The sequence below is a fragment of the Myotis brandtii genome, unplaced genomic scaffold (assembly GCF_000412655.1).
Source record: "Myotis brandtii unplaced genomic scaffold, ASM41265v1 scaffold116, whole genome shotgun sequence".
In the NCBI taxonomy this organism is placed as follows: domain Eukaryota; kingdom Metazoa; phylum Chordata; class Mammalia; order Chiroptera; family Vespertilionidae; genus Myotis; species Myotis brandtii.
The window spans coordinates 3,185,223-3,198,443 of NW_005354010.1; the positions used below are offsets into that span (position 1 = coordinate 3,185,223).

Below are 13,221 nucleotides of genomic sequence, written 5' to 3' on the forward strand. Positions count from 1 at the left end.
TGTTCAGATTTGTTAGTGTCCAAACTTAACTAGAAATTAATAGGATGGGTTTGGAATCAGACTGCTTTACTAACTTCACTCTGATTTTGGGTGCAAACTTGCATTTCCTATGTGAAAATGAGACTAATAGTAGAACCTATTTCATAGGATTGTGAGGATTAAATTTACATGTGAGGCAGTTATTGCCAATAGTTGTATTAGACGTTAATGCTTCTAAATTTATAATTACATACATATAAAATGGTGGCTTTTTTTCTGTTTTAAAGCGTTAAATGTAGAATATGTGAAAAACAAAGCACAAAGAAGAAAAATTTAAACTACCATAATCCCATAACCCCAAAGAGCCATTATATGACTTTGTAAAAACAGAACCCAGATATTTGTTCTTCTCCAACTACTGTGTGATAAAAGCAGTTAAAATTCCCAAAGTAAATCAGAACTCTTTTACTCATTTAAATATTAAAATGTGAATGTTGAAAGATAGTGAATGTTTGGTGTAAAATGTTCATGATGTTGTTGCTTTTTCCCCCAACTTCTAGTTGCTGGTCATACTGGATTTTCCCCATCATAGGCGCCATTCTCTTAGGTTTCCTGTACCGTTACTACTACCCGTCAGAAAGCAAATCCTCCTGAGGAGGCCTTGTCGAAGTCTGGAAAGCAGATCCACTTGGGAGTGGAAGCTAGAGACTTATTTGGAGGCTGCAGCGGTGCCCTGTTCTCAAATCCTTCCAGTTGTATTCTCCCCCCCTGGAGCCTAGACGGTTGGCTGCACATCCACCTCAGAGCTGGGGACAGGGTCCTCCTTCCTCAGAGCCTTACTCCCGAAGCACCTGCTCATTGTTCGGTGTCCTGGCCAACGTTTCCTGTCTTCACTAGTTTTCACAAGCATCTTTATATTTCATTGTTTTCTGTTAATAACTGCAGTCCATGTGCCCTAGCGACATTGCCCTTTGGTAAAAATGCCTGCTATCCAGTACTTTGTACATTAGCATACTCTACTTTTGAAGCTTTTCTTTATATATACTAATATATACTAATATATATACTAATATATACTAATATATATTAGTATGTGTGTATATATACATATATATGTATTTATGTGTTTATATCTCTATATAAATTTTCTATTCATATTAAATAATATAGTTTGGAAAATCTCAAGTTATATAATACTATTTTGTGGCACTGACTCAATGTAAACATTTTTCTTTACATTCATTTTTATAAGAAAATAAAAAATTGAAGGGTATACATTTGGACTGTCCTACAGATACAAACATGAGTCTAAATGTAGTGTTGCCAGCCCTTCTACATTAAGAAGCCAATAGCCAGTTTCACACATTGGATGAATTGAGTTGAGTTGAAGTGGCCTGTTTCACTAGCAACTTCAAAGCTGGAGTTACTGGTTTGAATATTTAAATTTAGCTACTGCACATACTTATCACTTTAATTCTTATTTAACATTTGAAAGTTATTACTTTGGAGAAAGCAAAGCAATGGTGATTCCAGTATATCAAAATCCATTGCAAGGGATTATTTTAATGACTCTACCAACAGGGACACGTAGACATTCAGACAAAATAAAACTAATTATAATGACAGCACCAAAGTGAAGCTGTGACAGTTACAAAACCAATTTTAAAGATTTTTGACAGCCATGCCTAAAAGCTTTGTTTGGACCTTTCAGTAATAACAGTTTACTTAAGACATAAGCCCAGAGCTAAGGAAAATAGAAATAGAAAGTTGTGGCTTTTCTGTCATGCAAATGAAGTGGAAATCAGTTGAAATGAAAGGAGTATAGAAAGGGAATCATAGTTATGGAATTTGACTCTCACAAGAAAAACTAAATAACAATGAAAATTCTAATGAGAATAGAAATTTGCCAACTGACTTGCTTATCTATGTTATGAAGGTCAGTAGTTTCTGCAAGTAAATTGACATACATTTAAATACGTTGATTGGCAGTTCTGGAATTTGATTTTATATTACCTCTAAAATCAAATCAAAGGCAAATGGATGTAGGAATGCCTCAATAGGCATGGTAACACAAAACCTTATTAAATGTCTGCTTTTCCAATGGCTCTGTCATCTCTCAAGGTATTAGACATTATGACTTTTATTTGTCTCACTTGGTTGTGGACTCCATCAAATATACAACATAATTAATTCTTTGACCTTGGCCTATTAATTTCTCATTCCTGAATAGAAAAATACATGATTCACAGAATGGTACTTATTTTTGCTGCATATCTTTATAAAACACAATATGTAAGCACTATTCTAAGGGCTTTATCAATATTTACTTATTTAAAATTGATGACAACCTTTGGAGTAGCCACTATTATCTTCACTTAACTGAAGAGAAAACTCAGTAAAGTGAAGCACAGAGAGGCACACAGAGGTTTAAATGACGAGCCCAGAGCCCCATAGCTTGTGTGTGGTGGAACTCCACACAATTTGTCTTACAGCCCAAGCTGCTAATGACCCCTGCAGGGCATTGAAGGCCACGTGACAACATGAATGTGGATGCAGAGAGACAGCACTCAGCGGTAGTCCTCTTCTTCCCATCCCCAGGTTCTGCTTTAGTCAGCTTCTTATAATTGCAAAGACTGAAGAATTCTCAGGTCACATCAGAGGGTAAGGATATGTGCCCCTAAGTACTGAGAAGAAAGGAGGGGTCATCGGGAAAGAGTAGCATGGTGGCGCTGGTCCCCGTAGAAGGGGCACAGAGGGATGTGATGCAGTGGTTTGTTGTGCTCTCAGCTCCTTTCCACAGATCAGCGTCTCTCCTGCTGCTGCCCAGGGCCTTCTGCCACTACTCTCTCCTTTTGTGTACTCTACCCCACAGCGGGCAGTTTGTTTCAGAATGGACTTTTAAAAAAAAACATGTATTTATTTTTTTTAATTAATTTTGACTTTTCTCCACATTGTGTCTCTTATATATACTCATGAATTATACTAAAGATGCCATTAAAATAATCATCATCTTTGAGATATTTTTAGATCACAAAGTATAATTTAACCAAAAAAAGTGTGCCTTTATCTATCTACCTACTTTTCAGTATTTTTTTCAATTACAGTTTACATTCAATATTATTCCGTATCAGTTTCAGATGTACAGCAAAATGCTTAGACATCATGTACTTTATAAAGTGGTCTCCCAATGTAATTATTACATAGTTATTATAATATTACTGTCTATGAATTCTGGCCCCATACATAGTTATTACAATATTATTGACTATATTTCCTATGCTGTAATGGACTTTAAACAGACTTGGGTACGAGAGCCGTCTCTGCTGTGTACTTGCTGTGTGACCTCAGACAAATGACTTCATCCCTTTAAACTCACTGGAAAAAATGAGCAATATATCCCATCATGTCAGGGCTATGGTGGAGATAAAAGACATAAAATAAAAAACATAATTATAGTATGGCCTGGAACATAGTAAGGATTCAATACATATTAGCCTTTATAATAATAGTCATTATTTTTGAATGTGAATTAACTCACTTCAGTGGAGGCAGTGGACTTAGACCAGGCTTAGGTGAAAATTATGATTCCACCTTCAATACTTGTGTGATAGTCAGAAAATTATTTAACTTCTCTGAGACTCAGTTTCCTTCTCTAAAATTAGAGTAACTTCCTGGTGCTGTTATGGCATTGAATGAGTTAATTTATGTAAATCACCTACAACAGCTGCAGGCACATAGTGAATATAAATGTAAACATCAGTGATTATTGTATAATTTTAAAAAAATATTTATATAAAGTAAATAAAGTTTCGGTTATTTGAGATAAATAAGTTCTATACAGCATAGTACCTATGGCTACCAATACTTTATTGTATACTTAGAATTTGCCAAGAGGCTATATCTTATGTTAAGTGTTCTTACTACTACTACTACTACTAATAATAATAATAATAATAAAGGAAGTGGGAGGAAACTTTGGAAGGTGACAGATATGTTTATGGCCTTGATGGTGGTGGTTTCATGGGCGTATACTTATTCCCAAACTCATTGAATGTATATATTCAGTAGATACTGCTTTTTTATTTTATGTCAATTATACCTCAATAAAGTGGTTTAAAAATAAATTATTAAAAATAATAATTTAAATAAATAAATAATTTACAGAAGTAATAAAAAATAGACCTTAGGTTTCTCCCACTTTTCCAGTTTTATGATTATATATAAAATGTGTTTTTTAAAACTATATTTTATTGATTTCAGAGAGGAAGGGAGAAGGAGAGAGAGATAGAAACATCAATGATGAGAGAGAATCATTGATTGGTTGCCCCCTGCACGCCCCCTACTGAGCCTGCAACCCAGCTATGTGCCCTTGACAGGAATCGAACCTGGGACCCTTCGACCTTCAGTCCAATGCTTTATCCACTGAGCCAAACCAGCTAAGGCTATCTAAACTGTTTTTTTTTATCTTCAGTAGCATTTTCTCTTAACAGAATAAAGCAACAGTTGTTTTGTGACATCAGCTTTTTAAAAATAATTTCTTCATGTAGTCAGTATTAAGGATAAAAGCTACTTAACTCACCAATGAAAATTCAGATGTGGGCTATATACAAGTGAAATGAATATATTTTCCATTTTCAACTAAAAGTCTCCAAAACTACCTCCTTAGCCATTTTGCACTGCCTGAAGACAAAGATTCCTTTGCTAACACTATTCAGCAGTGATTGACATTCATCAAGTTATCTTAGAAGCACTGCTCTGCACAGCAGTGTGTCATAAAGATGTTGCATGTCCAGGTCTAGGCACACAATTATGTTTAATCGTAAGGGTTATTTCTTTGTGAACAGTTCACCTGTTTTGCCTCCTCAGCAAATGATGCGGTCATCAGTTTTCCACATGTTCATCCTGAGCATGGTGACGGTGGATGTGATAGTGGCTGCTAGCAACTATCACAAAGGAGAGAGCTTCCGCAGGCAATATGATGAGTTCTATCTTGCAGAGGTAAGCTGCTCACTGGGGTAAAGGTGCCTTTCATAAATGTGAAAATTAATTTCAATTTGTTAATTACTTGAGTTCAATCAAAGCTGTTTCTCAAGTGTTTCCCTTGGTCACTATGTTGCCTGATTTATTTCCTGTCACCATGAGCCTAAGTATCTTCCCCACAGTGTGTTGCATCGTCAAGGCAACCCTTCGCCCTGGGTGTTTCTCTTGCCATCTGGCTGTTTTCCTATCCACCTCTCATATTCTCTCCCTTTTCCATGTTGCTGTAGTCTGTTTCCTACTAAGTGTAAACAAGCACAGGTTCAGAAGGTTGTAAACAAGCAAGCCAGCTCAACAGTACCAAGGACAGGGCTGGAGGGAAATTGAAATAGATAGTACAATAATTTCTCTACTAGAGACTGAGCTGTTACAACCTGCACTAAAGATGTCAAGCCAGAAGCAGATAGGTTAGTGATTTAATAAGCATCTTCTACATACCAGCTAGAATTTTAAAGTAGTACTTCTTACTGTTTCAGTAACTTTGTTAATATTTGATTCTTACATATTTTTACTGACTTCCAGAGACCACTATGTTTTGTCATTGTGAAAAATTATTTCTAAAATATATCTTGAATTCAGTGATTACATATTTATGGAAAAATTGGTTGATGTAGTATATAACTCTTTAGAAACCCATTCATCATATAAGTGAGGTATACATATACTAAATAAATATATGAAAAAGTAAACTTAAAAAGCAGAAAAATTGCCATTTATTTTTATTACAAAAGCATTTTTTACATAAAAAATCAATTTGCCATAAAGTTGAGTCCTCCTAGATATCGAGAATTCCCCCAGTGCACTTAAAAATTGATTTGGTTCATAAAAATTCAATCCACTCAAGCATAAACTTTTCAGGAAAATAATTGATGTTATACTATGCTAATTAGACCAGACAGCCAAATGACCTTCCGGACGTCATTCCGGAATTTCGGATATCATTCTGGATGAAGCCACCATGGCAGGGGCCAAGGCAGAGGTGGTTAGGGGCGATCAGGCAGGCAGGCTAGCAGTTAGTGGTGATCAGGCAGACAAGCTGTTAGGGGCGATCAGGCAGGCAGGCGAGTAGTTAAGGGCTATCAGGCAGGCATGCGAGTGGTTGGGGGTGATGAGGCAGTCATGCAGAGTGGTTAGGGGTGATCAGGCAGGCAGGCAGGTGAGCTGTTAGGAGCCAGCGGTCCCAGATTACAAGAGAGTGCAGGCGGGGCTGAGGGACAACCCCCCCGACCCCCTGTGTATGAATTTCTCGTGCACTGGGCCTCTAGTTGAATATAAACATCTATGTGGGTATCAAGACGTTTTCAGAAGTCAGTTAACAAGAGAGTGCAGGCAGGGCTGAGAGACAACCCCCCCGACCCCCCCCGTGCATGAATTTTGTGCACTGGGCCTCTAGTTGAATATAAAAATCTATGTGGGTATCAAGACGTTTTCAGAAGTCAGTTATGAATTCCTCTCTTCATGGAGGCTTGTTTCCTGTAACAAAGTTATTATTAGTACCAAACTTTCGCTGGAGTGGAGTCTTTGTGATGTGATGCTGCCTAGTTGCTGCATGGTATATGGATCTTACAGTTTAGTAAAAAATATAGACAGTAAATAAGTTTTACATGCTGTCGCGGACCAATGAGAGGGCTCATGAAGAAATTATATGATTGAATAAAGAAGATGTCATATATACTAGAGGCCCAGTGCACAAAATTTGTGCACAGGGGGGTCCTTTATCCCAGCCTGCAACAACACCAGCATCCCTCACCCTGGCCTCCAGCCCAAGGCTCCTCCCCTCCTTCTGCACGGCCGGGGTGTAGATGCTGGGCTCACTTGCCGGGGCGACGCTGCCAAGGTCCCACCCCGGCCACTATGGGTGCCACCATCTTTGTTGCAGAGTGACAGTTAATTTACATATTACTCTTTTATTAGATAGGATATAATGGAATATTACGCAGCCATAAGAAAAAATTAAATACTGCCATTTGTAGTAACATGGATGGATCTTGAGAATATCATGCTAAGTGAAATAAGTCAGATGGAAAAGTCAAAACTCATATGATTTCACTCATATGTGGGATATAAAACTGAAAGCAACAATCAAAAAACAAGACCAAAAAACTCATGGACACAGACAACAATATGGTGGTTACCAGAGGTAAAAGGGGCTAGGGGGAAGTAGAAAAGGATAAGGGGGATAAAATATATGGTGACAGAAGGGACTTGACTTTGGGTGGTGACCACACAATACAATATACAGATGATGTATCATAGAATTGTACACTTGAAACCTATATAATCTTATTAACCAATGTCTTTTTAATATAGGCAATTATAATCAGCACCTATAATTTTGTTACAAAACCATCACACAAAGAATGCTTTGTTATTAAAAGCAGAGGGGAATATGGACCAATAGTAATATTTGCAAGTGAATTTGTAATGCAAAGATTGAATGTTAAAGAAATTCCCATCAAATTATATCTATTTGTCCTGTGAATAGGAAGCAAGGTCTCTATCCAGCCTGATGATGAGGCAATGAATTGGGAAGGTTGTGGAGAAAGGAGAGAGGAAGTGGGTACTGTGGAGAACGCAAAAAAGCTATTTAAAGATACATGAAATGCAATGTTGAAGATACAGCTAAATTTTGAGACTACAAATTTATAGAGATACTAATTTAGACAGGTCTGCGACTTTCTTAGGCCTTGCATAAAGGGGAGAAATGCAACATTTAGATTGATCCAGCTTTAGAGTATTTTCAGGCTTATAGAGCTGAGAAACAAGGGACCAGGAACTTTGGGTGGCTGGCAAAGGAGTTGAAGTGATGACCCTGTGGTCTAGGTTGGATATGAAAATAAGAAGAAAAATGAAAGAACAAAATGAAGTATAGAGTCTTTAAATGGTCACAGAAAGAACCGGTATAGTTGAAGTGATAGAATAAGATTTTGAAGAGCTAGAAGGTAAGATTTTGGTCAGAGGATGGGACCCAGGGTTTAGAATTTTAGAATAATTCTGGGTAAATACAAAATCTAGGGTTTTATATGGATATGAGTGGCTTAAACATAATGATGGAGTTGAGACAGAAATAGCAAGGAACTATCAAGCTAAGGTGTTGGCTGAATCTTTACAATGACATTGAAGTCAATCCATGTGAGGCCAGTTTTTATGGAAAGGAATGTAGGCAGGGGCCTGTGGCAGTGACAGATAGTAGAGGGCAGCCCCTGGGACTGTGTTGTAAGAAGATGTTTTAACCTAATGGAATACATGTCAAAGGGGCATGGAGGAGTACTGGATGGGGCGCTCTTCCTCATCCACATGTTATCCTACATGAGTCATCCTCTTCTCGAAAAGACTGTGGGGGAAGGTATGCATTTGGGAAAGAACCGGCTGAGGCTAGGACAGAGGAAGCTGATTATGTGAGTGGAGATTGAGAGCGTGGAAGGAATTGGTGAACATGGAACAAGACACCCAAAGGTTAGTTAAAGGCTCTGGTAGAATGAGGTGGGAAGTTAGGTGTGGTGGAAGAATTATACAGTAGTATTAGAACCAGAGACTAAAACTGCACTAATGACAAAATAAAAAACAGAAATGGCAACACATGATTGAGATTGTGTCAATTTCTCTAGAAGGAACAATGCTGGATATTATAGATTACATTAATATTTCTTCAGTAACCCAGCCCAGGGTGGTGGCCAGTCATACTAAATCAACCCTGTAGAATAAATATATACACCATTTACTGGGAATGGAATGCTCCAGTAAATGTTACCTAATTTTTCCACATACAAAATTGGTCTGTTTTCTAATGTGTTTTTAATGTGTTAGCTCATTTATAATCATGCTGTAAAAAATTCCACCAAAATTTCAAATAACTTAATATTGTAGAGTCTGCTGATACTATTTAAGTGGATTGGTAGAGTCCAGTGGTAGATGATAAATCCTTGTCATTTTCTTTTTTATATATAATATTAGGATTTTTTTCTAACTTAAAAAAAAACCCAGAAAAATAGGTTGTATAGCAGAATCTAGTACATATCATGTGTCTATTAATTGTTGACTCCTTCTCAAACCACTGAAAGTGAATTTGATTTTAATAAACCAGATAGTGGAGATTTAATTCTCTGAATTATATAGGCATCACTATATTCTTGAACTACCAAAACATTCAGAATTGGTTTCACTTTGGTTGATTGATGTTGGGTGTCTGAGTGTTCCAAAGCATATTTGGTCTTTATTCGAATTACATTATAATTTTTTTATCAGAAACTTGTGCTTGAATAAAAGTAGTTTGTTTCAAATGAGTGTGGATAGGTTGTTTTAATCAAACTTAATTTTTAATAAAATATTCTTTTTTTTTCCAAAAAGTTTATAAAGGTGGTTTGAGTTTAAGCCAAGGGTCAATAAACTTTCTTAAAGAGCCAGAGAGTAAACATTTTAGAAAATGTTTTTTAAAAATATATCTTATTGATTTTTTACAAAGAGGAAGAGAGAAAGATAGAGAGTCAGAAACATCGATGAGAGAGAAACATCGATCAGCTGCCTCCCGCACACCCCCTACTGGGGATGTGCCCGCAACCAAGGTAAATGCCCTTGACCGGAATCGAACCTGGGACTCTTCAGTCCACAGACCGACGCTCTAGCCACTGAGCCAAACTGGTCAGGGCTTAGAAAATGTTTTTTAGGCCACTGTCTCACTACTAAACTCCACCACTGCTGTGCAAAAGTGAGTGTGGTCTCAGAATGGTTGTGTTCCAGTAAAACTTTATTTATAAAAATAAGCAGTGAGCTTGATCTTGGTTTAAGCTATAGAAACTCGGAGCAGGTCAGCTAACATCTTCATGTTTTAAAATCAAACACAGTAAAGCTAATGACAATAATAGCTACCAATTTTTTTTGGACCTTCTATTATTTTGCTAAGTGCTTTAAAGGAATATATTATCTTATTTAGTCCTCAAAATGGCTATAATGACAGCAGTTCAAGTTTATGGACTATAATGATACAGTAATTAAGGCAATAGCATTATGTAATATTTTAGAAAGTTTCTTTTTAAAATAGATTACAAAAAGCCATGAGATTTTAAGGAAATAATTTCTTGAGCTCCCACATTGTATTCCAGAATAAATTATTTTGAAAATCCAAAATAAACCACTCAACCCATTGAGAGTCAACTTGCAGTAAAAAAAAAAACATCCTTTAGACATAAATAAAGCTGCTTGGCTTCTGTTGAGAAATTGGGAACTTTTGTTACATTAGATTATTTAACCTAAATTTAAAATTAGTTAAGATAGAGGAAAAACTTGTCTTTGTTTTCTAGGCTATGCATAAATATAAAAAGGTAAAGATTTACTTTCTTTTGTAAGAGTTTTCATTTTGATCTAAGATAATACATTGGTATTAATATACATAAAATCACATTTTATAAGGAACATATTTTTAAAATGTGTATTCTCATTTTCTTAAGAAATAAGAAAATTTGAACACTACTTTTCTATTGTTATGTAAATATATCTGTAAACTAAACTGTGCATTGAACAGAAATTTATCAGCACAGTGTTATTCACAGAAGATTAACAATTTTAACAAAAGAAACTCACAAATTGATAGGAGAGATAGATCAATGAAGCAAGCAGTTCTAACTGTGTGTGTTTTAGCCATATTTCTGGTAAAAAGGTTTATCTTGCTTAGGACTCCAGGATGTCTCTTTGGTCTCCCGTTTGTCTATGATTGCTATGTGTTTGAATCAGAAATGAGCCCATACAGTATGGGGCAGAAATGCCATCTTGCGGAAAGTCATCTTTTCTAGAAAAGTAATTTCTGTGTTCCTCTGGAGACACTGGTTTTTAAGATATCTGTTAAAATGAAATTAAATGAAAGAGCCATTTATTTTAGTTCAAACGAAATCTGATACTCACATTTCTGCTCATTAATCACAAGAGATCAAATTAAGAAAGTAATTCATCTTGCCATAGCAGCAGTCTTTCATATTACCAGAAAGTTTTATTTTTCACTTTCTGGGAAACTTTAATTAAATAAGTTTCTTCTTCTGGCAATAACTACATTGTCTGTTTTTGGAGGATTGGGCAGGTCTTGTTGGGTGAAAAAAAAAATAGTGACGTTTTTTACTATTCAGTGATCCATTTTAAAAGTTTGCTCTTTATATAGGATACTGAAGGTACACTACAGACTAAGTGTAGATGATTTCAAGACAACTCTAGAATGACACAGGTAATCATTTCTTTGGGTGTTATTTAATCTGGATTTCATTTAAGAGAACAGGGTTACCCAAATTGAGTGTCTTATGAATTTTGTCCTATCACCTTCTTTTGTGATAAATATGTATTCATTTTCTCATGAATATCCATATGTTTATTTGAAATTATGAAATAGAGATGGTAACATAAATCTTGAATAATATATTTTAAATATCTTTCCATGTATGGTCAGAATCTCCCATTTTATCTTCTCGGACCTGCCTGGCACAATCAGCTCATTTATAATTTGTCACCTATAAATGTGCATACATTAGTCATTGAATTTAAAGGGCAGAACAATTTCCATTGTTCCATTTATATTAAGCATGTCATTTTCCATTTTCTTATTTTTCTCCTTATATGCTGTTTTGAGAACAAATATATTATTTTTTCTTAGAACAATAACCTTTAATTTAAAAATCTTCATTGCATTAATGATCATTTTCTTGGCAAGAGAGTTGGTTATAGTATATATTAAGTAGCATATGTGTTACTATAAAATGAAAATTTGGAAAAGAAATAATAAAATATGTTGTTTAATGAACTCATAAGAATACATTCCTGAAAATTAGTTAAACTGTACTATGGTGACACTAAATCTGATATATCTGTAGAGTATATGTTATCAACAGTGGGTGAAAACACCGCTTTGGGGTAGAAATTGGTTCTTAAAGAGGCAGAAAACATCTTACTCTTTCTTTATATAAAGCAGAAATAGATATGTGAAATGCATAAACAGATATATCACATATCTGTGGTTTAAAACTGCCATATGGTGTGGTCATTAGGAACAAAATATCTGAAAGTACTCCTTAAGGGTAGATGATTTAAATAAACATTGAAAAATAGTGATTTAGAAAAATAATAAGAAAAATTATCCTTTTTCATATATTGTTTTATGCTTTTTCATATATTGTTTTATGCTTTTTCATGTACTGTTTTCAATTTTTTCAAGTAATGTGACAAAAATATATATGAAAGTTGTAAGAAGAAAAATTATGCTTTTTCATTTACTGTTTTCAATTTTTTTCAAGTAATGTGACAAAAATATATATGAAAGTTTATGATACTCTTACAAATTTTGCCTTCACTCCTAAAAAAAATGAGTTACACCTTGTAAGCACTCACAGATGAGTAATGTACTGAAAGTATACATGACAGAAGAAAGGTCCCAGGGCAGCAGAGTGAAGAGGCCAAGGCAATGGCATCCTCCTAGGCTGGGAGTGACAAGTGGAATCCTCCCTCCCACAAGTTGCGCTGCTGACTGCTTGGGATTGACAGAAAGTTCTGAGAATGGACACATGCTCAGGTGATGCTTATAGGACATGCTTCCATAACATGGGGGCCAGGTGTCGATCCCCACATAGTTGAAAATCTGCACATAACTTTTAACTCCCCCAAAACTTAAGTTGGCCCTCAGTATTCAAAGGGGGTTGGTTCCAAGATCCCCACAAATATCAAAATATGCAAATGGTCAAGTCCCTTATATAAAACTAGAGGCCTGGTGCACAAAAATTGGTGCACTCGGGGGAGGGGGGTGTCCCTCAGCCCGGCCTGTGCCCTCTTGCAGTCTTGGACCCCTCAGAGGATGTCCACCTGCTGGCTTAGACCCGCACCCTGGGGGATTGGGCCCAAGCTGGCAGTCAGACATCCCTCTAGCAGCCCGGCAGCCCTTGGGGGATGTCCATTTGCCAGCGGGGAGCAGGCCTAAGCTGCAGTCGGACATCCTTAGCGCTGCTGAGGAGGCGGAAGAGGCTCCCACCACCACCACTGTACTGGCAGCCATCAGCCTGGCTTGTGGCTGAGCAGAGCTCCCCCTGTGGGAGCACACTGACCACCAGGGGGCAGCTCCTGCATTGAGCATCTGCCCCCTGGTGGTCAGTGTGTGTCATAGTGACCAGTCATTCCAAGTCTTTCTGCTGTTAGGGTCAGTTTGCATATTACTCTTTTATTATATAGGATAGAGGCCTG

At 36.5% G+C, this 13,221-nt stretch overlaps 1 protein-coding gene across 4 annotated transcripts in view; it reads left to right on the plus strand.

Annotated features, from left to right (window-relative positions):
- Nucleotides 1-13,221, plus strand: part of NALCN (sodium leak channel, non selective) — a 298,496-nt gene that overhangs the window by 112,844 nt on the left and 172,431 nt on the right. For all 4 annotated transcript variants that reach the window (XM_005858192.2, XM_005858191.2, XM_005858194.2 and 1 more), the window contains exon 11: nt 4,846-4,977. In XM_005858192.2, coding sequence (XP_005858254.1) covers nt 4,846-4,977 — 132 coding nt within the window. The remainder of the gene's footprint in view (nt 1-4,845; nt 4,978-13,221) is intronic.